At 49.2% G+C, this 25,452-nt stretch overlaps 1 protein-coding gene across 1 annotated transcript in view; it reads right to left on the bottom strand.

Moving 5' to 3' along the window:
• LOC121450791 (protein FAM169B-like) overlaps positions 1–25,452 on the bottom strand; it is a 77,901-nt gene that overhangs the window by 37,172 nt on the left and 15,277 nt on the right. The window contains exons 2-3 of the mRNA XM_041656088.1: positions 20,208–20,338; positions 16,871–16,970 (exon numbers count right to left, since the gene is read on the bottom strand). Coding sequence (XP_041512022.1) covers positions 16,871–16,970; positions 20,208–20,338 — 231 coding nt within the window. The remainder of the gene's footprint in view (positions 1–16,870; positions 16,971–20,207; positions 20,339–25,452) is intronic.

Genomic DNA, 25,452 nt, shown 5'->3' on the forward strand with positions numbered 1-25,452 from the left:
TGTGCTCACCCATAACTGGTTTTTAAACATAAAGCAAAGAAAACCAGCCTACAAATCACAGTCCCAGAGAACCTAGACTACAATGAGGACCCTAAGAGAGACATACATGGATCTAATCTACATGGGAAGTAGAAAAAGACAAGATCTCCTGAGTAAATTGGGAGCATGGGGACCATGGGAGAGAGTTGAGGAGGGGGAGGGGAGAGACAGGGAGGGGACAGAGAAAAACGTAGAGCTCTGTCTCTAAAAACAAAACCAAACTAACCAACCAAAAGAGCGCTCGCTCAGAGGACCTAAGGTTCAGAATTTACAGCACCTCCGCTGTGGCTCAGAGCATCCATAGCCCCAGTTCCAGAGAATCTGATGCCCTATTCTACCCTCTGCAGGATCTAAGCACATGTGGTGCCCAGACACAAATGCAGGAAACACTCAGACACATAATTTTTTTAAATAATAAATTTTTTAAAAAATGTCTAATCGCTTGCACCGCCCTTTACTCTCCACACTCTGTCTGACCAAACGCTATCTATGGGCCCTGAGCTCCGAGCGCAGAGACTTACTTCCTGTGCGTTGAGCAATGCCTGGCTTGGCACTAGGCTCAGCACAGCCTGCTTCCACTGGAATGTCCTCCAGGCCCGTAATGAAACTATTACCAGCATCATTCTGCGGACACCGCAGCTCTGAGAGGGAGGCTGACTTGAAGACACTGGGTAGGAAGAGCAGAGAGACGGTTCAGCCCCGGACTCTGGACCACAAATCCAGTAAAAGGCCAGAGCTGCAGCATGCGCGTCAGAAGGTGGTGGAACACATGGGGAGGGGCTGTCTGGGAAGAAGGCGGCTCTGGAGCAATGATCTGGGGGGAGGGGTAAGGGGCATGTCTTTCCTTCCTCACTCTTACCTGGCCCACACCTTAACAGTGCCTTTGCCCTGCTGATTTGCCCAACATCCTTGGGACCAAGTCTGGATGCAGACACCTGTTCACACAGCCCCAGATTCCTCACCAGAGCTGTCCAAAGACATCGCCCCAGGGGTCTAAGCAACTCCAAAGTGGACTGGTTTGAGATACCCAGGATAAGGTTGGCAGGCAGAATGTGCCCCCTGCCTGTCAATCAATGAGCTGTTCGTTCCATGTCTTTCTGCTCTGTCTTCAGCCTCCTGCCTCAGATGACTAAAGGAGCCCCTCACCTGGCGCATTCCTGCCTCCTCGCCAGTCCTTCCCTGCTCAGTGGTCACTTTCAAAAGGCAAATCCCACCCTGGCTTCTACCTCTTCACTCTCATCTCACATACAAAAGTCCCTTTGCTTGCTTTCTGCAATCTTTTATGCCTTTTTAATAGATACCTTTTTCACTACTTCTTAAACTGAGTACCTAATCCCAAGGGTTTGGGAAGCCACAGAATGTTTAAACGCATCTTCCCTGACAACCCTTTCTAAATGAAGACTTGGGGGACAATGGAATCAAAAACCAAGTCACCTGAACATTTAACGTAAGGTTTACAACTGTGGATAAACATTGTGGCCCACTCTGGGTCAGCCGCCACTCCCTCTTGCCCTATCTGCTATTAGTAGAGATCCAGGAGGACCGGGCTATACAAGGCACAAGCCGGACATTTAAGCCGGTCTCAGAACCTGCCTTTCCCCCTCTAAAGGCCAATAGCCTCTGTCCCGGCCTGTCAGCTTCTGATCAGGGGTGAATTCTAACAATGACTCTAAAATTCACATAGCAGCCTGGGAGAGACGAGCCAATTAAATGCCTGGCATTCGCCTTCGCTTATTCAGTGCAATTAATTTCCAAAATGGCAGCTACTAGAACTTGCAGGGGCATTCTACAGCCACGGGGATGATTTCCCAGCTCAGCAAAGGGAAGCAACAGAACCGTTCGGTCTCCTTGCAGACTGCATTCTGTAATACAGATGTTCGATTCACTAATACCGTTTCACCCAGAACCATGTTGACATGGCACCTTCTGAGTTTCACGGGGCACAGCAGAACCTTCATTAATCATGCTGCTACCGAACAGATTCAACCCGCCTCGTGACGTTTGTCGAAACTCATCTTCAACGACTAAGTGTGTATAACAATAAAGATGGAAGTCCAATCAAATTTAATAGTCCAAACTAAACCTGTCCTCTGCACCAAACCAGCCTGGAGGATGCAGTAGCTTCTAATCAGTGAGCCCCAAGTGCCTGGAAATGCAGGCAGGAAAAGACGGCAGCAGAGCCCATGCCAAAGCTGTCAGAGCACAGCCAGGACATGTCACGGGATGTGTCCAGGTGAACTGACATGTGCCACGGGGCCTGCACTGCGGAGACCCTGGGATCTAGCGGTACTAAGGGTAACAAAATGGAAACCAAAACACCTATGCTTCAGAAAACAAACACTATCACATAGATCAGCATGTCCTTAACTCCTCACTCATGCCCCCCCCGCACACACACACACCTCCCGTCCCAGGGCTAAGAGGAGCCAGCATTGCTAAGGCACTGGCACCAATTTTAGTTCTCTCATTTTCTCCAAGTGACAGGTGACAGGGACCACAAGCAAGATGTTACTGATGGATTTTATTCTACGGCAAGCCAAGGTTTCTCAAACAAGTTAAGACAGTGAGGTTCCCCAAGTGAACTCCCAGCGGCCCAGATTCATCTCTGGCATGAAGGGATCAAGTGAATTCAGCTCTCCTTGGCTGAGTCCCCAACTCTGTCCACAGAACCTTGGCCCCAGGGACTGGTAGATCCACCTCCATCCTGACTCCAGGGATTGGCAGGCTGCAGAGAAGGACAGAGTCCAGCTAGCTGTCCTGATGCAAGGCGAGGAAGTGCTAACTAAACTTGACTGTCATGAGGACCCAGAGGAGAAGACAGATTGGCAGAGGAGGGAAGGGACAGTGTCCCCAGAGAGCTCCACAAACCCTGAATCACTAAGTAAGGCTTCAGCAGGTGGATGAGACAGGCAATCAATGTACAACCGAGGCAAGGAGCCCCCAAGTCCAAGGCTGCATTCAGGACAACGAAAGCAACTGGGTGAAAAACACAAGGAGAAGAGGGGGCAAATGCCAGTCCCGCAAAGCCGAGTCAGCTTCTAACATCTGAAGGACTTCAGCACAAGCAGCGAGCAGGGCAGCCGGCAGCGATTCCATGCACAGGCCTGGGGACCTGGTGTAGGGAGAAGCATCCAGACTTCAAAGCCAGCCAGGTCTCAAACGCCAGCTCCTCCATTACTAGCTTTATGTACCAATCCTTAGTTCAATGCAGCATCCTCTCCCGCACTTCCATTGCAGGTTCCATGGAAGAATGCACCTCACCGAACAACATTTCCTAAAGTGTTGAAGTTCTCCTATGGTTTCCAGAAATTTCAGCTACTTGCCTTAAACTCTGCAGGGTGAAGAGGGGTTTTTCTGTTTTGTTTTGTTTTTTTTTGGGGGGGGGAGGTTTGTTTGTTTGTTTTTTGTTTTTTTGAGACAGGGTTTCTCTGTGGCTTTGGGACCTGGGACCTGTCCTGGAACTAGCTCTTATAGACCAGGCTGGACTTGATCTCACAGAGATCCGCCTGCCTCTGCCTCCCAAGTGCTGGGATTAAAGGCATGTGCCACCACCACCACCTAGCTAGGGTGAAGAGTCTTGGTTGTTTTAACTCTCTGTGAAGCATTTAAAAAAAAAAAAGTTTTATAACGGGCCATCTCTGCCTGAGAAACTATGTATCCAGACAGTCTTCTGCTCCAGTCTGCACAGGGATGTCTGTCTGTCTATCTGTCTGTCTATCTGTCTGTCTTTCACTGCTTGCTATCTGCCACCTTGTCCATCCCCTCCAGTGGAATGACACAATGCTCTGCACATCACACCTCTCTGTCACTGCCCCTTTCTTTTCTACCAGAGAACATCACACTGATGATGGTACTCCTGACTAGGGCATGCGCCTCACCTGACCAGCACCTCTCAACAAGAATGTGTGTGTATGTGTGTGTGCATGTGTATGTGTGTGTCTGTATGTGTGTCTGTGTGTGTCTGTGTGTATGTGTGTGTGCATGTGTGTGCACACACACACATGCTCAGATGAGCAGTGTATGTCAGTGCACATGCTTATGTATGTGCATTGTGTAGTGGTGAGGCCTGTGTTCCACCTCGGGTGCTACGTATATTGTTTTTCAACACAGGATTTATCACCGCACCCAGGGCTCCCTGACTGAACTAGGCTTGCTGGTCAGAGAGTTCCAGCTCCCTGTCCCTGTCCCCATTACAAGTACACATAGTCATGCCCAGATTTTTAAGTGGGCACTGGGGATCTAACTAAAATCTTCCTGTGTATATTTGACTGACAGCCATCTCTCCAGCCCCCAACAAGGTTTTTAAGATCCTGCTAAGATTCCTTACGAGAACTAAGCCTTTCTAACGTAAGTATCTTCCAAATTAACATTCAAGTAAAACAATCACTTGGGAAAAGCAATGGAATAGGGTAGGTAGAGTTAGTGGCCCCCTGTCACCTTGAATGGGCAGGCTGTGACAGCCAGAATCATGGACAGATTTCAGGCCATGGCTGAGCTCAGGAAAGAGTGCAGTGCTCAAATTAGCAACATCCATCAGGGGAAGGATGCTCAGATGGCTGTTTAACTCCTCTCCCAACTTGCTCCAGCAGGGGGCGCCAAAGTGACCCAGTCCTACCACAGTGGCAATTCCAAGAGGGTCAATTTCCCATGAAGCACACACACGCTGAGAAGCCACTGAGGGCAAAGCACTAACTAATCCACTCCGGGAATTAAATCTGAGCTTGTCCTAGGAAAAGTCCATCTTAGAGAAAAAGAGAGGACTGGGCCCGCACAGAATAAAACTGAGCACACTCAAGCTATGTGCTGCTGGAGGGGAGGGAGAAGAGGTGGTGACTCAAAACAAGAATCCTGAAGAATGACAAGGACCAGAAGAATAAGTGGGGCAGTAGTGAGCAGGAGGACACTCCAGACGTGAGAAAGTAGAGAACACAGGAGGGCAAAGACAGAACGGCCACACCAACACCAAAGGCATAAGAAGGAATAAGGCAGGCTAGGCATGGTGACGCACGGCTTCAATCCCAGCATTTGGGAGGCAGAGGCGGGCGAATCTCTGTGAGTTCAAGGCCAGCCTAGTCTACAAAAGTCTGGGGTGTGGCTAGTCTGGGGTGTGCTCTGGAGATGACTGACAGCCATTTGACTCCAAGGAAGGAAGGGAAAGAGACAATTCAATTACTATGGTAAAATAGTAACCGCAACACAATAGCATGTCCAGGTGCTCAGCAAGCACTCGGTGCCATGGCAGGTGTGGCCACCAAGTTCATCCCATTTCCCAGGTGAAGCTCAGGAGTTGAGACACATGCTCAAGGTCGTATGTGTGTAAATGGTACACTGAGAAAAGATGGGAACCTGGTCAGTGTCACTGGATCCAAAGGTTCATTTTGTTTTATTTTGTTTTGTTTTTCAAGACAGGGTTACCCTGTGTAGCTTTGGAGCCTGAACTGGAACTCACTCTGTAGACCAGGCTGGCCTTGAACTCACAGAGATCCACCTGCCTCTGCCTCTGCCTCTGCCTCTGCCTCTGCCTCTGCCTCTGCCTCTGCCTCTGCCTCTGCCTCTGCCTCTGCCTCTGCCTCTGCCTCTGCCTCCTGAGTGCTGGGATTAAAGGTGTGTACCACCACAGGTTAAAACAGACAGAAAATCAGTGGTGTAGAGCTAGGGCCAGCAGAAGGAGATCAATGAAAGAATGGGCCCAGGCACTATGTGGCAGAGGCTGGGAAGAAAATGATTCGGCAGAGCCAATATCGTCAAGCTGTTGCCACACTGAGGGAAGCGAGGGGCACGGTACTTATTCAGCAAATCTAACATGTGCCAGATACTGTGTTCAGCATTAGGGGAGCCAGAAGGGCAGCCTGGCCATGACTCGCACTGTGACAAGCACTTCGCAAGACTGTCTGTGAAGGATGGAGACTGTGTTCCAAGACAGACCAAGCCTGAGGCAACACATGGTGGCCAGCTATGGGACAGGGTCCAGTCTTGGAGACCATAGATGTTGGATCACGGTATCAGGCTTGGTAATAAGTCCCAGAAGAGACCAAGCAAAAGGGGCGAGTGTCCAACCTCACAGGTTAGACAGCACCAAGAGTGAGGTTAGTGTAAATGGGGGTGCTGGACCATTGAGACACATTCGTTTAGGCAGTAGTTGCGATGCATGTCCCGGTGGAGCATGCATACTGACCACAGGTGGCTGTACATGAATGCCAGCAAGGGGACTCTGCTAAATCTCTGCCTTCTTAAGTATAAACTATGGCACCCAAAACTGTGTGTACTTGAAAGTGCTATTTTTAGAAATGAAGTCCTTTTTTTTTTTTTTTTTTAAGACTTAAAGTGTAAAGAATGGATTAGGAAGGGGTGAGTCAGAGGCCGGGAGGAGAACTGGGGGCTAGAGGTGATATAGCTCAAGAATTAAGGGGCTGACCTATAGCAATCCTGCTGACAAAATAGTAGGGTGTCGGGGGAGGCAGAAAGGACCCATTTGGGTGGGGGGGTGTGATCCCAGACAGCAAAGTGGGCAGCCAGCTTGAACCAAAGGAAATAGATGCCTTAGCAAGGAAGACTCGGGGACTGTGGGGTGACATGGAGTGGCAATTACAGACAGCAAAGAAAGCCAGGAATGGTGGCACATGTCTATAATTCCAGTATTCGGTAGAGGAAGAAGGATGCTGGGAATTTGAGGCCAACCTGGGCTACACGGACAGCAGGGAATATGTAGCCAGCAGGCAGCTGAATACATGGCCCAGACTAAGAAACAGAGCTCATGCCCCCTGCCATTTCACAAGAGCTTTAAGAAGAACCAGTGTCCTTCGTCTTCCCACCAAGACACATCTTACCTCCCCAAGTCATCTGCGAGGGACTCCCATACTTCCCCAAGTCTGATCTTCTTCATCACAACTAAAAGGGCTTCCAGTCCCTCAAGCCCTTCTTACTTCCCTCTATGGCTCCCCTGCAGTTTTAAGCCACCACTGGCCTGTGACAAATCTTAGGAATATGTGTGCTGGGGCTGAGGGGTGGGGGCACAGTTAAACCGAAGTGGCAGGCCATCGTTCCCCAAAGCAAATACACGTAGGGGGGAAAGCGATGAAAAGTTCTGGCAGAGGCCGGCACATAAACACATTCCACTGAGTTGCAAGACTTTTTATGCAACATTGACTGCGCTGGTCAATAATTTAAGGGGAGGGGAAAATACACCAGTTGGCATAGCAACCGTCACATTGCATTACTCGGGGCTACCATTTCCATACAGATGTTGCCCTTAAAGGACAAACGCTTCCCCAGATGCTCGTGAACTTGGGCGCCTTTCGTCACAGGGAAAGAAACATCTGGCTCGCAGCGCGTTCACAGCAGGCCCCCTGTGTTCCTCAGGCTTTTCCTGCCTCCAGCTGTTTTGTCTTCATGGGTCTAAAACTGAACTCAAGGAAGATGAGGAGGAGGGAGAGAGGGAGGTCATGCCTGGATCCCGAAGTACAGTTGAAGTAAGAGATACCAGGGCAAGAAAAAAAGAAGTCCAGTCTATAGAAGAAAGGAACCTTAAAATTGCCTAGGTGCACCAAACAAGGCAAATGCACTGAGTTTCCCAGAGTGGCAGGAAGAACAGAGATGCAGACAGACCCTGCAGCGGTATGGACAGAAACCTTCCATATGCCGTCCCTGCCCTTCAGGACAAAGACCCCTGTTCTGGCCACTAAATACTCTCCTTGGCCTCCATGGTTTCCAGACCCCATGATGTCTTGGTATGAAGGACACGCCCTCCTAGGATGTCCTTTCTCTTTGTGCAAATCCATCTGACAGTCAGCGCCATAAATTAACAGGGGACAGACAGAAGCCCGAACCATGGCCAACAGGTGCTCCCAAAGCACACTGCTTTCACTGGGAGCGATCCCCAATCTACTTCCTTCACACACCAATGAAAACAGGGCTCTGGAGTTTGTATGAGTCTGCAGCCATAGGACATCTTAGCTGCCCAAAGAAGCGGGTACCGAAGAGAAAGCTGAGTTTCCAGCCATAGCCCACCTTTTTCTACCCCCTTCAGTGATCTGAACTATCTAAGTCAGGCTCCCCCATTGCTCAAGGTGAGACAATCTGGCATACCCCAGGATGGTGTCTGTCTTTGTATGATACAAAATTCGTGCACCAGCTTAAACAGACAACTTCTAGGTCTCCTGGGTCCCAGATGCCAACAGGGTGCCAGCTGACCCAGGGGACCCTGAGGGAGCTATCCCACTCTGCATCTTGGCTTTGGAGTTTGGAGAGGAGGCAGAGTTAATGCCAGAAAAATTGTACATTTTTCACTCCACTGACTCTGCTGTGAGGGAGAAGTCTCCTGGAGGTGCCACCCATGCGTTTCCTGGAGGCATAGAAACCATCTCTCTGGAGAACTGTTTGGACCAGTTCATTTCATCTCTCCTACCTCCGTTCAAGAAATCCACAGCGCTACCCACCCCGTGCCCAGACTCCGTCCCTAAGCCATCCTCAAAGTCTAGAGAGCCTGCTCGGGGGTTAAGGGGTTCCTCAGGAGGGCATTCTGTTGCTCGGGGTTAAGGGGTACCTCGGGAAGGGCATTCTGTTCTGAGAAATGCCTCCAGCTCCCATCTGATCCTTCACTTCTGCAAGCTAACCACCTGCCCCAAAGGCAACGCAGAGGTCCGCTCCGAGTGTCGCAATATTCCTTGGACAAGACAGCCCCTCGGAGGGCTGACTACACAGAGGTTCTGTTTTCGTCTGAATGTTTGCCTTGGCACCCGCTGTCACTGCAGGCTATAATGGACATGTTTTTCCAGGAAAAAAAAATCATCACTTTTTAATCCCCTGCTTGTTTTTCTCGGGGTGCACGTGACACGCAATCACCCAACTCTGTAAATAAATTAGCAGCCATCTGAAGAGTGAACGTTATGCTTGGTCACAAAATGTCCTGGGAGCCAAGGGGAAAGGCAGACGTTCTCATGAGGGAAGTCAATGTGTGGCCACAGCTGTTTACACTACCACCTCCGTCTCCCGTCTCTGGCTTGGCTTTTTCTGAGCCTGGGCCACCACTGTGTGTCACAGCTCCCTGGGCAGAAGGCTCAGGAACGCGTGTCAGGCATCCTCTTGGGACGACACACACCCTTCCAACCCAGATCTGAGGGGCCCTTCCTGGCTTCACGGTGCTTATGTTCTATCCAAGAAAATCAGCCACAAGGAATGACCAGGGCCATGGGCAGTGACATACACATATACATTTCAAACTGGTGTGCTCACTCCTGAAGTGGGACACCTACAGCAGGAGTACCACTCAGAGCATCCAGATCTAGCTTCCCCTTACTCTTCACTACCATTGCTGTCCCACAGACCATGCAGGAAAAGACTCCAGCTGATCCCACTGGGCACCGTTTCTCCTAAATAACAACTTCGTTAGCATCAGCACATGACCAGGCCCAAGCCTCCTTCATCCCTCATCTTCCATCTGCCCCTTAATGCTCCCTTTCCCATTGCTTCCCCTAAAGGTGCCAGGCGGGTCCACTGTCCTCCCGACGTGGCTACTGGCAGCCTCCGGGGATGAACATTCTGGTCCCTAATCAAAGCCAGCTTTCCTTCCAACCACTCAAAGGCCGTCTGCCGGCCACTGTAGCAGAGCCTGGACTTCTGCCTCCAGCCCTAGTCTGGAGCCCAGGCACCTTCTGAGCTCTGTGGTCCCCTCCCCCTCCCACCCTTCATGGCCTCCAGGAAAAGCAATAGCCAATAACATAACAGGATAGCTACAAAAAGAAACCTGGACTCCTTCAAAAAGCAAGGGGCATAGAGGACTGGTGAGATTCACAGCTAGATTTCCAGGTGGAGGGCTGCTTTAGAGCAAGCCCAGGAGTGCCAGCTGCCAAAAACCCAAGTCCCAGAGCCCTGTAGGTCACAGAGTGACCTGTGTGGGCGTGAGGAGGAGTCGATGCCACCATTGAGCCTGGCACCAGGAGACAGAGACGGAAGGCCAAGGAAGTGGCCGTGGCCATCTTCTCAGGGTTCATACTCCTTGTCTTGGCTCAACTTCCACTTTCCTGCCAAGAACCACTCGTGGCTCTCCCTTTACCGGAGCAGTGCCGTCCCGTTCCAGAAACTTCTGTAGCACTCTGGTATTGTGCCTCTGTCACATGACTCACTTACAGAGTGTCATTCTTTACCAGCCGCTGGCTGACTTCTCACCACTTGCTTTCATTGAATAAATGAATGAATGAATAAATAAATAAATAAATAAATAGTATCACAAACATTGCCAGAAGCGAGCTAAAAAGAAAAAAACTTAATGAGGTCATTAACAAGTTTCTTGAAGAGGGCAGCTGTGACGTGGCCTAGCAGTTCTTAGGGAAACCTGTCCTCTGTCACAAACATATGATTGTATAAAGCAGGGAAGGTGTGTCCCATAAGGCAGGACCAATCGCCAGGCCCCCAAAGGCCCTGTATGACCCTGGTGGGTAGGGCCAGAACACTCCATAAGCTGGGTAAGTGATCAAGTGCCCCTAAGGGGAAAAGGGACAGAGACAGGACAATCCCCAGAAGCTCACAGGCCAGCTAGCCTGGCAGACACAGCCGCGAACAACAGAGACCCTGTCTCAGATAAGGTGGGCAATAAAGGCCCACACCCCAGGCTGTCCTCTGAACTCCACAAATGTGCTGTCTCTGTCTGTCGGTCTGTGAGAGAGAAATATAGACAGAGAGACACGGAGAGGGAGACAGAGACAGAAATAGAGAGAAGGAGGGACAGAGGGAGAGCTGGAAGGAAGGAAAGAAGTGAGGGAGGGACAGAAGGGGGGAGAAAGAGAGGGAGGAAAGAAGGAAGGAAGAAAGGAAGGAATGGAGGGAGGGAAGGAACGGAGGGAGGGACGGAAGGGGGAGGGAAAGAGGGAAGAAAGAAGGAAGGAAGAAAGGAAGGAATGGAGGGAGGGAAGGAACGGAGGGAGGGAAGGAACGGAGGGAGGGACGGAAGGGGGAGGGAGAGAGGGAGGAAAGAGGGAGGGAAGGAACGGAGGGAGGGACGGAAGGGGGAGGGAGAGAGGGAGGAAAGAAGGAAGGAAGAAAGGAAGGAATGGAGGGAGGGAAGGAATGGAGGGAGGGAAGGAGGGAGGAAGGAAGGAAGGAATACTGACAGGCTGCAGCTGTGGAGAACAGAATCCAAAAAACAAACGCCAAGCACTTGGTGGTCACAGAGGGCATCCTTACTGCAAAGGCAAACAGCTCTAGACTCACAGCTGCCAGAACCTACGGCTGTTATCCTGGGATTGAAACACGCAAAAAGTTGGGCAAGGACTAGAAAGAGCCGATGCTGCAGGGGCTCTGAGAAGCCACGAGGCGTGTCTTTAGCAGATCACATGCAGTTCCTGCATGATCCACTTCACAGAAGAAACATTACAGAAGCAACAGCTAGAGTGAGGAGCAAGAAAAAGGCAATTCCAGACTTGAGAAGAACCGTCCCTGAAGAGGACACACCCACTAGCCTGGATGGCCCAAGTATGGAAAGCACCCGGTCAGAAAGGAGACACATGGGTACATCTGCATGCCATATCCTAGTGGCCTGAACCACCCCAGGGAGCAGGGACCAGAGTTTTCCAGAAGCACTGATTGACTTGTCTGTATACGCCTATCCTCTTAGCACCCTGGGTACCAACACAGCATCACTGCCGTACAGATCAAAGTCTTACAAAGAGCATCTCACCCTAACTCAGTGCATCTGGCTAGAAGCCTGCTCCTTCTTGTTTTAAAGTGGGATTAATAGTTAGTCAAGCGGGGGCTGGAGAGATGGCTCAGTGGTTAAGAGCATCGCCTGCTCTTCCAAAGGTCCTGAGTTCAATTCCCAGCAACCACATGGTGGCTCACAACCATCTGTAATGAGGTCTGGTGCCCTCTTCTGGCCTGGAGACATACACACAAACAGAATATTGTATACATGATAAATAAATAAATATTTAAAAAAAATAGTTAGTCAAGCAAGAAAGACACGTTCTCAGGAAGTGGAAATGAAATATTTATAATTGAATGTTGATCTATTTGAAATAGAGAACAATTGATAAGTTCAGAACTGAAATAAAATTATTTCATTTTCTCCTTCTGAAAGGCAGCCAGGGTGCCTAAAACCACCTTGCAGAGCCCTGCGGATTTGAGCAAACCTTCAAAGGCCATCTTCTGGTTGTTTACTCATCTGTGTATGTGTGCACACACACAAAGAGAGTTTGAGTATATATGTGAGTCTGTGTGAATGTGTGTGGGATATAAATGAATGAGTATGTGTGTGGCGTGAGTGTATGAGTGTGTGTGTGTGTGTGTGTGTGTGTGTGTGTGCGCGCGCGCGCGCGCGTACAGACAGATGTCAGAAAAGGACACCAGCTCCCTTGGAACTTGAGTTAAAAGAGTATATGGGGCACCTGGCTTGTTCCATGCTAGATTTCAAACTCTGGGAAACACTCTTAAGCACTCAGCCATCCCTCCAGGAGTCCTGGATCCCCACTGCCCTTATCTGCAGCCTGGTCTTCTCAATCATTGCTCCACCCCTCCCTTTGTTCCCTAAACTCTTCATGGACAAACACCATTTACTTCAGACGGGGCCTGACTGGCAAAGGAGGCCGTTAGAAACACCATCTTCTCCCTTCTGGCGGCACCAGATCACAGCTGGCATCTTCCCTCGCTGGAATGCCTCCCTCTTTCACCCAGGATGGCCATGTGCCCACCCCTCAGCCTACCCCTGATCAACTGATGTTTTCACATCAAGTGTATGATATTTCTCCACTAGGCACTTTGGGGTGTGTTGAAGAACAACTTTACTCTTAGGGTAGTTCAGAGTCAAATTAGGCTGCCAGTGGTGTGGCAGGCAGAATCTGCTGGGGACATAACTCCCACTCGTAGAGTTTGGCCAGAAATGAAACACAGGAGCTTAGCCCTCTGAAGTCATGCGTTCCTCTCGCACAATGAAAATGCGAAGATGAAGAGCAAACGGAGGCTTGCCGTGGTGGACGATGGGCCTCCTGCTCTCTGCTGGAATGGTCCCAAAACATCTTAACTGCTTCCACAAGTCATTCGGCTTCCACAAACACCCCGGGAAGTATAAGATCTTCTCCGTTTTGTAAATGGTGAACCTGATGCTCGGAGAAGCCAAACAGCCCAGCTGACACAGGCAGGCAGTTGACACATCGCTTCACTAGATACCCAAGTCCATATTCGTCCTACTGCATATGCAGGACAAAGGAAGAACTAAGAAAAGCCAAGGTCACCGGTGGTGAACACTAGGGCAAGTGCTTTGGATTGAATAGAGAGATGGAGAGGAGGTCGCTTTGCATTTGGCATAAGGACTCACTTTCTAATATTCGTAAACACCTGAGTTAATAATTTTAAAATGAGGGAAATAAAACATGAAGAAGTAGATAAAGACCTTTGGGAAGCTGAGGCCACATAGGGCTGCTGAGTTCATTTGTCCACTTCCCCTTAGGGAATATAAACCATCCGCTGTGTAGAAAATCTGAATAAATACGAGCCACAGAGCCAAGAACGCCTGCTTCTGAAGCCACCTCTATGCGGAAGGCATTTGCAATTTCCTACGGGGCTAGTGGTGGAAGGCTCTGTCCCTCATGTTGGAGCAGGAAGCCATAAGCAGCAACTGCTGGCCACTGGGGAACTTACCCTTCCTGGATGTTTTTTATTTGCTTACAGACTTATCGGAAGGAAGTCACTGTAATGGAGCGAACCAGCTTATCAATAATTAACTCACACACAGTTATCAATAATTAACTCATACATGGGGCCGATCAAACAGCGTCTGGTCCCTTTAGCTTCCATTTAAACACGCATCTGCCTTCATCAGAATAAAGATAACGGCACTGTTGATATACAGGTCCAGAGTTGTCAATTAATGGATTTATTAATTTAAGTAGTTCCAGACCTCCTTAAAAACCAGGGGCAAGCAGGACCCAAGACTGGGTCCTGCCATCGGTGCCTGTGAAGGGGGAAATGTGGGAACCAGCCATGATAAGCTAAATATGAACAGATCGCCCAAAGGAAGTTCTTTACTTCCAGCCATTATCACCTGCCGGAGTAGGACTCAGCCACCGGAGTCTCAGTAGTTTACCCTGAAGCAATACCTGGTTGCAGGAAGGACCATAAACTAAGATTACCTGAGCACCACCCAAGAACAGACCATCCAAACATTCCAACCGCTGTAGATAGGATCACCTGCCAGCACACACTCACCAGGACACCCCTAGACAAATGTCAGCCAATCAGGGGTCCTGAACCTCAGAAACCCCTCACCCCCACCTTTACTACTATAAAAATCCAACTCTGACTGAGCTCGGGGCTCTCCGTTTATTCCAGAACGATGGACATGCGGAGAGACTGAGTTTGTAAACTTGCATAAAATAAAGGCTCTTTGCTTTTGCACACGGGGGTGGGAGGGGAGATAACGGCGCAAGAGTCAGCAATGCTTAGCTGTAAAGAATCCTTATACTACAGGGTCTGCAAGTCTCAAGTTTCCAAGACGCACAGTCTGGGAAGAACTCAAGACACCGTCTAAAGACTGGATTAGGATGCACGGGGCATCAAGGGAGCGAGTGTTTCTCTGAAATCGTAAACAATCGTAGCTAGCAACGACAGAGCCCACAGCAGCAGGAAGTCACTCGGAAACTTTATTAAAAGCACTCTCGGCGTACAAGCTGGAGCCACAGTGAGATTTCTTAGCACTCATGAATATGTATTAGGGTGTACGCTTAACAACAGAAATTAAGTACCGTGCAAATGGAAAACAGATTTCTAAGAATCCGTTGTGTGTTTATATCCTGCAGACTGTCTTTTAAAGCCTGTAACCAGATTCTTGTTCGGTGTCTCAATGGGATGGTGGAGCTGCTGATATCTGGACATTTTCCTAAAATGAGTCTTTTAAGAGATTTTCATAATCAAAGGACTCCTCTTCGCCCCTGGTGGTGGGGTTGCAAACTCAAGGTAGTGTCAAATACCTGAGGTTCTCATGGACCCTCTCTTCAGGGCAGTCCAGGCTCAGCTGGATGGAGAGGGAGAGAGGAGGCACCCTCACTGCCACCAGAGGGCTCCCACACAGCTTCTGCTGGCCGTGGGGCACTAAGAAAGCCCTGGCATCATACCCCCAATGCCCAGAGAGTGAGCTGAGCACACTGATGTTTCATATTTAGCAAGAGGAGAAGCATGACGAGTCTTGCATATGGGCTGGAGAGATGGCTCAGAGGTTAAGGAGCACTGGCTGCTCTTCCAGAGGTCCTGAGTTCAATTCCCAGCAACCACATGGTGGCTCACAACCATCTATAATGAGATCTGGTGCCCTCTTCTGGCAGAACAGTGTATACATAATAAATAAGAAAGAGCTGCTAAAAATACCTAATACTTTAAAAGACAAAAAAGAGTCTTACACACTTTTAAACAGCTTGCCTCCAAAGATGTCACCTTGGACTTGGTGACAGCAGTTGAAGGGATCCTCTGAGCACACACTCCAGGCAGTCAGGTGATAAGCAAAACTGTTTATCCAGGGGAGGTGGAGAGCTGGGGCAGACCTCCTTTGCAAAGCATAGTTAAAAGACTTAGAATCCGAGAATGCCAACCTTCAGAAGGGCTAACTAATTTAAAAGTTTACTATCAGTGTACTAGTATTGTTACTTTCTACTGGAAAGCAATACTTGGCATTGTAAGAAGGGCAAAACAAATGAGAAAAATGTCATGTAGGATTGTTTACTGTGAGGTCAGAAGTAAGGGGCCACCTACCAGCTTGTTGGTACTCTGGTTCAGGAAGACTAACCAGTTATTCCTCTACACTGCAGGCTGCTCACTGCCGACACCCCCAGGCCTCTGCGTAAGATGCAACCTCTTGGGAGGCAGAGGCAAGCAGATCTCTGTGAGTTTGAGGCCAGCCTGGTCTACAGAGTGAGTTCCAGGACAGGTTTCACAGAGAGACCCTGTCTCAAAGAACAACAGCAACAAAAAAAGATGCAACTGACCATGCCTGTGCCTCTCTCCAGAGGACTTGCTCCATGGAGCTACCACAAAAGCCTGGCCCAGATAGTTTCTCTGTAGTTACAGGAAAAGATAAATGAACCACAGACCCTATAACCATCAGCACCAGAACCAGAACCCCCATCCAGTTTTCACTTTGTAGAAATCGATCCCTCCCATACCCTAGCTGGAGGCCTTTGGTGAGTCACTTGACCACTCTGAGACCCTCGTTCACTGCATTTGGTAATGAGAATGACCCCTTCATTCTACAAGGTCACGGTAGCACCCCAATAATGTCCTACCTGGTGTCCACAGCTCTGTAGACTGCTGTTAATGGGATAGCAAGAGCGAGCCACAAAAGCAGCTCTGAGTAGGGACTGTGATGGGAGACGTGCAGAATGGCCCATGTTTCAAGAAAGACAAGAAGGTACCACTGGGTCCCTAAAAGTTGAAAACAAGCCAGTCTACCTTAATAGTCTTCCAAATTCAACAAAGGACATTGACACCATTCCCTGGGTATGTGACCTCCATACATTGTATACCATGAAAATCAAGGTCCCTGGTTTTTAAAACTCAGGGCTGTACAGGTGCCTTGGTTGTGGTGCTTGCCTAGCATGTGTGAGGCCCTCAGCACATCATGCACACACACCAACCCGTCCACTAATAACTACCAACCACAGGTAGCTAGAGAGATGGCTCAGCGGTTAAGAACACTGGCTGCTCTTCCAGAGGACCCAGGTTCAATTCCCAGTACACACATGATGGGTCACAACTGTAACTCCACCTCCAGGAGATCCAACATCTCACACAGACAGACATACAGACAAAACACCAATGCACATTAAATAAACAAGCAAACAGAATAACTACCAACCTGTCTTTGTGTCCTGGGGACTAACCAAAGTCAGTAATTTATGTTGAGGTTCGTCACGGTACATAGTGCAAAATCGAAGAGATGGAGTTTCAAGTCTGACCTAAAGAAAAGAACAACTGAATTACTATTCTGCTCTCTCACTGGATTAAAGCATGGGAAACAACTGGGCAATTGCTTGGCATGGTGCTCACTGAAAGAACACTGTTGGCAGAGGCAAACTTAGGATGCAAGAAATCCAACAAGGGAAGCCTTAGCTGACCTAGGTGTAGCAACGGGCTTGCTTCTGTCTGCCACCAGCAAGCCTTCCCATTCCAAAATCCATGGGTTAGACAACTGTTCATAGTGCTCTCTCCCTTCTCTGTGAGTCAAGCTCCTAAAGTCTTCTGCATCCTGGGCCTCCCTGCACCTCAACCTGCAAGGTTGGCAGCCTCACCCCACCTCACACAAGAAACTCTGCCGTCATCTTCTTCTGTTCTAGAGCCCTGGTAGCCGTTCAGTAAAATGCGCCCAGGCTCTGCCTGCCTCCACAGCAGATCCTGCTGTCTGCAACCCTGGCTCCAGCTCTGAAGGCAGCCATTAAAATGGGTAGTGTGTCTGAGCCCTCCAGGCTCAACCCTGTCCTTTCGACCCCATGGTGGGGAAACTCAGAAGTTTGCCGCTTTTGCTAGTGAATGAGAGGAACCAGACGGTCTCTGTCGGCCACATCTGAAGCCCTCGTCGCAATCATCCAACGCTCTGCTCCCAGCTTCTAATGCAGAAAGGCCAATACATTCCATTACCGGCACTGTTTTGAAAACTGAGACTATAGGAAAATGAGAAAAGAATATGCGGCTGAGCTAGGCAGGCAGGTTCTTGTAAAAAGTTTACAGCAGGCCATCATCATTACAGAGAACTGTTTCCCGGCAAGTCCTGGGGCTGGCAAACGCTTTGGTAGCTCCCTGTTTGGGAGTGACTTTAATGAAGGGTCCTCAAGGGGCTCGTCCACAGGGGTGGCTGTCGTAAGGCCACTGAACACCAAGTTTGCCAAACGTCACAGCCACCTGGAAAGATGCTTTACTGTAGACGCAATGTCTTCAAGGAGGACTCTCACCCAGGTTCTTAAGAACAGACCAAAATCGCAGCATTTGGAAAGATGAAGCAGGAAGATTGCAAGATTGAAGCCAGTCTGGGGTACACAGCAAGACCCTAAGACCCTGGTTCCAAAAAAAAAAAAAAAAAAGAAAAGAAAAGAAAAGAAATACAGAAACACATCAACTTGTTTACAGCAAGCTAACCACACACGGCTGTGCTTCCTCTGCCCTTTGCTGTGGCCCTTAAATTCACTTAATGGACGTCCACTGCTTTGCACCAGAGAAATCAGTAAGCATTGTGTTTTAAATGTGACAGGGTAATGTCAAGACTAGAAAAAAAAAAACAAAAACAGCTAATTATGCAAAGAAGAAAGTCAAGACATGATACCTCCCCAAACCACCTCCTCCTCTTTCCTTCTGGTCTAGAGTCTTTGAATACACAAAGGCCTGATTAGTCCTGTGGGGAAGTCCAGGCTGGGGAGCTCAGTTCAGGGTGCCAAGTGGCAAGGCCCTGCCCCTGCTTCCTTACTCACTGATAAAGAACGATGGTTTTTGCCTTCCTTCCTTCTAAAAAGAGAGGAAGCAAGAAGTCCTCAGTCATGTTGACATGTCATATTAGAACAACTTCATGTCAGCAACTGTTTTGCTTTCTGTTTGATAAGAACCTCAGCTTTCTTCCTCCACAGAACATACTCCCTGTTGGGGTGCTTATTTAAGTTATTCATAAATATGTGTGTGATAATAGCAGACTGTGGAAGCTGTGTCCTAAAGAACCTGGGGGCAGCACCCCTCGGGGGGGGGGGGAGGGACAGGCAGGTCTCCTCCATCTCTCAAGCTCCAGCTTGGCCCCAGCACCCATCAGATCAGGCAGTGTCTGACGGGGCCACATGTCGTTCTGCTATAACGCCACTAGGAGGCACTAAAAGCACGTGAAGACAGCAAGCTTTTACTGAGGCCAGCAAGCTCCCGGCTGCCCCTGAATTTAAGGACGCCCTGGGGAGGGGTGTTCTTCCTTACCTGTAAGTTCCCACCTCCAAAATTTCAGGGAAGCCACAGTTTACAACTGCATAAGCCACTCAGTTTATTAAGTCTGGGACAAGACCGCCTCCCCTACCATCGCTGCCTGTGAGATCACAACCATTTCTAGCAAGAGTGAACTCATTCACAGGTAAAGCAAACACTATAGGTACTGCCCATGATAACACAGGGAGGAAAGGAGTCTTAAACAGTGTTGGGGGGGGGGGGAGCATGACCATTAAAGTGCTCCCCTTGTAAGCAGGAGGGCCTGAGTTTGCTCCCCCGTAACACACATAAAAAGACAGGTACAAGGCAACACCGTGTCCTTGTAATCCCAGGCACTGGAGAGGCAGGAACAGGTGGATCCCCAGTCTTGCTGGCCTGGCAGCCTAGCCTAGTTATGAGTGTCCAGCCAATGAGAGACCTTGTCTCAAAATACACGGCGGACTGTATTTCATATGCAATTGTATCCTGAGGTTGGACCTTGACATCTACACATATGTGCACACACACACCAACACACACAACACCCTTCTTATTTTTCTCAAGAAAGGATTTCTCTGTAGCTTTAGAACCTGTCCTGGAACTAGCTCCTGTAGACCAGGCTGATCGTGAACTCACAGAGAATTGTTTGCCTGGGATTAAAAGCGTATGCCACCCCCACCCGGCCACAACACATTATTTTTACATTTTGCCACAATAAATAAAGTTTCTGGTTCCCTGTGTCCCCTTGTAGTATCTATTCACAAGGCACAGAATCTCATCAACGCCAAATCCGAAGGGACACAGCTTCATTCCAAATCACGTACCAGCACTGAACCAAACCTTGGAGAGGAAAGATGAGTCTCACCTTCACTTTAAAACAAAGAAAGTGAGGTTTAGCCGGGCATTCATACAGTATCTCATTTCACCCCCAGGCTAGCCCAAGGAGGAAAATGACCCAAATGCCCTCTCTGCATTTGGTATGAGAGACTCTTGCTTGAGTCCACAGAACTCCTAAGTGGGAAGCATGGGATTCCCGCAGCTTAGCCAGCCCACGATCTACAATTTCCAGCCTCCTGCTTGGGGCTCTGGAATTCCAGCGAAGGGTTTCCACTACATCAAACTGGAATTGCTTTAGCATTACCTCCAGAAGTTTCTTTGTTTGTTGGTTAGTCTTTGTCCTTCTAAACCTGAGAGCTTCTTTCTATAGCACCCCACTTTCTAAGTTACACTGGGCGGTGCGCTCCTCCAAGGAAGGTCAAACGTACCTGCTCCCCAGTAGGAAGGGAGAAAACTTCTGCTGAGGCCTGGGCTCCTTCCCTGAGCAAGTCATAGTAAACCTGCGCAGCTGCCTGCTGGCCTTCCGAGTCGTCCTGCAGGATATCCACAGGGTAGGCCTCTGTAGGAGAAAAGGGCACGAACAGAGTTAGTAGCACTCTGCAGCTAAAAGAAGAGTTCGTTATTTCAAGCTTTTTAAGGAATAGTTTATTTTAACCATAACAGTCTGACTGGGGAGATGGCTCAGTGAAGGACTTCCCATGCTCACATAAGGACCTGAGATCTAGCCTCAGACCCCACAGATCTGGGCAGTGGTGGCCTATGCTTTTAATCCCAGTGCTCAGGAGGCAGAGAGGCAAGCAGATCTCTGAGTCTGAAGTCAGCCTGGTTTATAGATCAAGTTCCAGGACAGCCAGGGCTACATACACAGAGAAACCCTGTCTCAAACAAACAAACAAACAAACGCAAAAAACAAAAACAAGCTTGCAATCCCAGCCCTGGAGAAGCACAGACAGACCTCTCGGGCTTTCCAGTCAGGCACCTTTCCCTAATCAATAGTTCCAGGTCCACGAGAGTCCAGGTCTTCAAAAAGCGAGGTAGACGGTGAACGGACCCTGAAGGATGGCACCTGAGATTGACGTCTGGCCTCCACAAGCACATGCACACATCAGCACGTACACACACCAACACATACCCACATACACAAACACATACACACACATACACCAACACATACCCACACACACAAACACATACACACATACCCATGCACACACCAACACACACACACAAACACATACCCCACACACACAAACACACACACACCAACAAAACATAAAACCCAGTCACGCACCCATCAACGGAATGATTTTTTTCCACTATTCACTGTGGTCCACTCAGGGACCGTGAACACAGTCTCCCTTGAAAGTAGAGAAGGGCAGGCTGGAACTTTGACATCAGCCTTTGTCACAGGCAACTTAAATTACTCTTTTTCTAGATTACCGTCACCGTGCAAGACCCTAGGATTCACCCCTTTCTTGTCCCTCGGCACTGGGAGCGCAGAGGCTTGTGGGAATGAAAGCGCGCATGCCTGCAATCACTTGCCCAGAAACTAATCTAAGGTATTCTGCAGCCATCCTCAGCATCTCTGTCCTCTCGCACCTCTGACAGAAACAGATCTGGAATCATCCTACGAATGAACAGTTCTTGGAAGCAGCAATCGGTTGCCCCTTCAGCCGTGGACAAAGACGCTGCCTGCCACTGGCTGACCTGTTCCGAAGCGCGTAGGGACTTGAAGCACATTCTGTGGACCCCACCATATCTCTACCTTTGATTTGCCGCCACCTGTGAGGGAAGCAGGCCATGCTAGCAGCAGCTGCCTGCCCCTTTCTTCCCCTTCTCTGTCTTCCCCTTCCCCTGCTCCTCTTTCTCCATGGATCTCCTCACATGGATTCATCTGGACATGCAATCCAGCTCCAAGCTCCTGCGGCATCTCGACTCCTGTTCTCTCCAGAGAACCATTGTTTCTGGGAGCCGCTCTAGAGATCCAAAAGGCTGTCGATAGCAAAAAAGTTTAAGCCTTCGGTTCACTCAGCTCACCCAGGCGGAATTTTGACCTCTGCCGATTAATTCCCAGTGAGAGAACTCAGGGGTGGGTGTGCAAGCTGCCGATATTAGAGGACTAGGACCAGGTTGCATGCACCGCAACCCTCGGGCTCACTTTCCAGGGCGCAAATGCCATGAATACACAGGCCCCCCGTGGCTGAGTGGAAACAGACAGCCTCCCTTCGGGAGGGTCTACATCATGGATCGAATCAACCACAGACTAAAGATACCAGGGAGAAGGACAGCACAGAACGCGTACAGATAGCCTTACCACGACTCCCTAAGGAGTAAAGGATAACATCACCTGTATTAGCAATTATAAGCCACCTGGAAACTAGCACTCACAGGCTGCACATAAACATGCCATTTTGCAAGGGACTTGACTGCAGGTAGATTTGCATGTCTAAAGGTGGTCTTTCAACCATTTACCAGTAGATACTGAAGGAAAACTGGACATTCTGTCACTATTCAATCTTTTATAAAACATTTGAGTGTAAAACACACACATACACACACACACACACACACACACACACATACACACACGATGTTCTTAAAAGTGCGCTGTCAGAAATCTTTAAAATAAAGACATCGAGGGTTGATGGCTTACTGGTGGCAATGACTAAGGGAATACAAAAGAGATGAGTTTCCATAAAGCCAAGATCTTCTTTGGCAAAGAAGGCGCACACTCGTGTGCTCAAGGAAGCTCAGGCTCCTCATCAACATGCTCAGCAATGCCGCTAGCCACTGTGCAGTGCAGACCCTAAGCCCAGGAAGGCCTGCCCTGAGTCTTTACTGGGGTTGTCATGTACTCAGCACAAGAGCCAGAGGGTCCTGAAGGATATCAAATTACCCAGCGCCTGCTTCACATCTGTCACAGAGACCAACCCAGCCTGCAACGGCCCTCCTATCCCTCCCTCACTTAGATCAAGGCCGCAGCTTCTCCTGAGAGCCTCAGGCCTCACCCTCCCACCCATCTAAGCTCCATCCATAATTAACAGCGACAACCAACTCTCTCTGGCTTCCAGTGGCCAAGAGGCAGCTGAGTGTCCACAACCTTCTCGCACTGTATCCTGCCTGCCCCCAGTTTACAGGGAATGGAGCAAAGCTTCATAAAAGAAAATAACAAAGCATGAACCCAGGCCCGTCTGATTCCAAACTCTGGGTAAAGCATCAGATTATGTTGTTTAAAGCAAAGCTCCCCCATCATTACAGCGGGGCACCCAATGGGCTCCTGTAGCCCCTACTCTCAGATTTCTGCCACTCCATCCTCAAGGCTCACTAGAGACAGCCAGCACTCCTCGGGGGCCCTCCTCGAGCCCCGAAAACCAAGATCAAGGATTCCATGAGTTACCGAGGCCTGAGTTCAAACACCACCTCAACCTAGGATAGGAACTGACATGGCCCAGCCACCTTTCTGTCATAGAGTTGCAGTCCCCTCCAGCTTGCCCCTTAGTTTTGTCTTAGAGCAATTACCTCTTAATCCATAAACAAAGAAGCTGTGGCTTGGGAAGCACAACTCAGCTCCCCTCCCAGTCCCAGCACAAAGGCCATTCCCTATAGAAAACCCTACACCCGTGCCTTCCCCATAGGAAGCCCCATACCCATGCCTTTCCCATAGGAAGCACTTAGGAAATGTGGGTGGTTAATCTTGCCATTTCAACAGCTGTCTCATGGACTTGTCATATGGCTTCCCACGGGTATAGGAGATCTAGTGAGCATGCCAATAAATTAAGAGGAGCCAGCAGGTGGGCTGCATGGACCCTGGGTACCCATCATGCTACATTTGTACTGTGGGAGCCAGCTTTAGAATCGACCACCCCAGACCACCAGCCTGAGGATCACGAAGAGACCAGACCTGGATTTTTGTCATTTCTAGGTCTATGTTTTAGGAGAATGCTCATCAGTTCTGGACCATCAGCCCCCTGAGGTATGGACTGCAGAACTCACAAAGACCATTATCAATCGACCCCATGGAAAAGCTGACCCTAGGGTCATCAGGTTTGCTAATGGCAGCTATCCAAGGCCGAAGCCAGACACTTGCCAGGAGCTGTCTGATATCCTTTCTGGTTGGTGTGTGGTCAGGATAAATATCATGAAATTGTTATGCCCTCTTCACATCATAAAATCATTCACCCTGAAAGTTAAAACCCACTCAAAGAATTCATGTACAGTGCTCCCAAGAATTGGCTGTCCCCATAAGAGAAATGAGGCGCCTTGGCCTCTCCAAAAGGGTACAGGAGCATGTGGGGAGAGGTCTTCTCAAGAACATAATGCTTGCCGGGCGGTGGTGGCACATGCCTTTAATCCCAGCACTCGGGAGGCAGAGGCAGGCGGATCTCTGTGAGTTCGAGACCAGCCTGGTCTACAGAGCTAGTTCCAGGACAGGCTCCAAAGCCACAGAGAAACCCTGTCTCGAAAATCAAAAAAAAAAAAAAAAAAAAAAAAAAAGAACATAATGTTTGCTGGAATCTGTTGTGGGAAGTCATTCTGCCAATAGCTTTTGGGTACCTGCCTTAGGGTATGGCTTCTTGTCTGCTGATGCGGTCTCTTAAAAGGAGAGGCAAGGGTTGTGTGCTCTCTGGGTTGTGAAGGCCAAGTGAGGTGGCAGGAAACAGAGTGTGGCCGCTTCCCAACTCCCTTGATCCTCAACTCCATGAGTCTGTTCTCCCACGCACCCCTTAACAAGTTGATATATATATATATATATATATATATATATTGATATATATATAAATATATATATATATATAAATATATATCTTTGTGGTTCTCGTTACAAGCGGAACCCAAGAGAGACAAAGGTAGCAAGGCTGGTACCCAAAGCTATTGGTGGAATGAATCCCACAACAGGAACCAGCAAGACATGGTCCCGCCTGATTATCTTGAGAGTGGGGTTTACTTTCTGTTGCCCAGGGGCAGCAGGGAACTGAAATTAAGCACTGGGGATGTCAGCACTCACCAGGTAGTTGGCACCAACACTGGGTTTCCTTGCTAAGACTTGAGACTGACTGTAGACCTCTATCCATGAGGAAGAAGAGTCATCAAGAACGCCTGGGGCACCCTGCAACCAGGGCCCATGACACCCCATCCATACTAAATACCCTACCCCCGGGGAAACTCTACCACCCCAAAACTCAACAGTGTGTCTCCTAAATGGAAAATGCTCACATAAGCCTCAGGGAAAACCAGGGGAACATGAAAATGAGAATTGCCCAAGTAGGAAAAGCGATAGACATTCAAACCCAGGCAGAAAAGGGGACTTCCCTCCTCCTTCCCCGGAGGAAGCCCCAGGACCCCCAACAGACCCCCTTTTATGTTCCCACTCCAAGCGGCCCTGGCAATGAAACAAGTCTGGGGTGGGTCAGGCCAAGCTCAATTCTGGTGGTGAAAGACAGGCCCCTTCCCCTCCCCTCAGCCCTCCAGATGTGAGCCCCTAGCAGGCCTTAATGGCTTGAACCCAACAGGAAATATTTTTCCAAAGCCAAAAGAATGTAATCCCCACAGCACAACACTAAATGCTTTTATTAAAAAAGCATACAGTTGAAATAACTCACTGCAGAAGGCAAAGAAATGGAGATTCCTGGATAAAGCCCGATTTTATGAAGTCGCTTGGGTACACGCTGGTGG

Source organism: Microtus oregoni, unplaced genomic scaffold (genome assembly GCF_018167655.1).
Source record: "Microtus oregoni isolate MIOR12 unplaced genomic scaffold, Mior012 000000F_ref0000247, whole genome shotgun sequence".
In the NCBI taxonomy this organism is placed as follows: Eukaryota; Metazoa; Chordata; class Mammalia; order Rodentia; family Cricetidae; genus Microtus; species Microtus oregoni.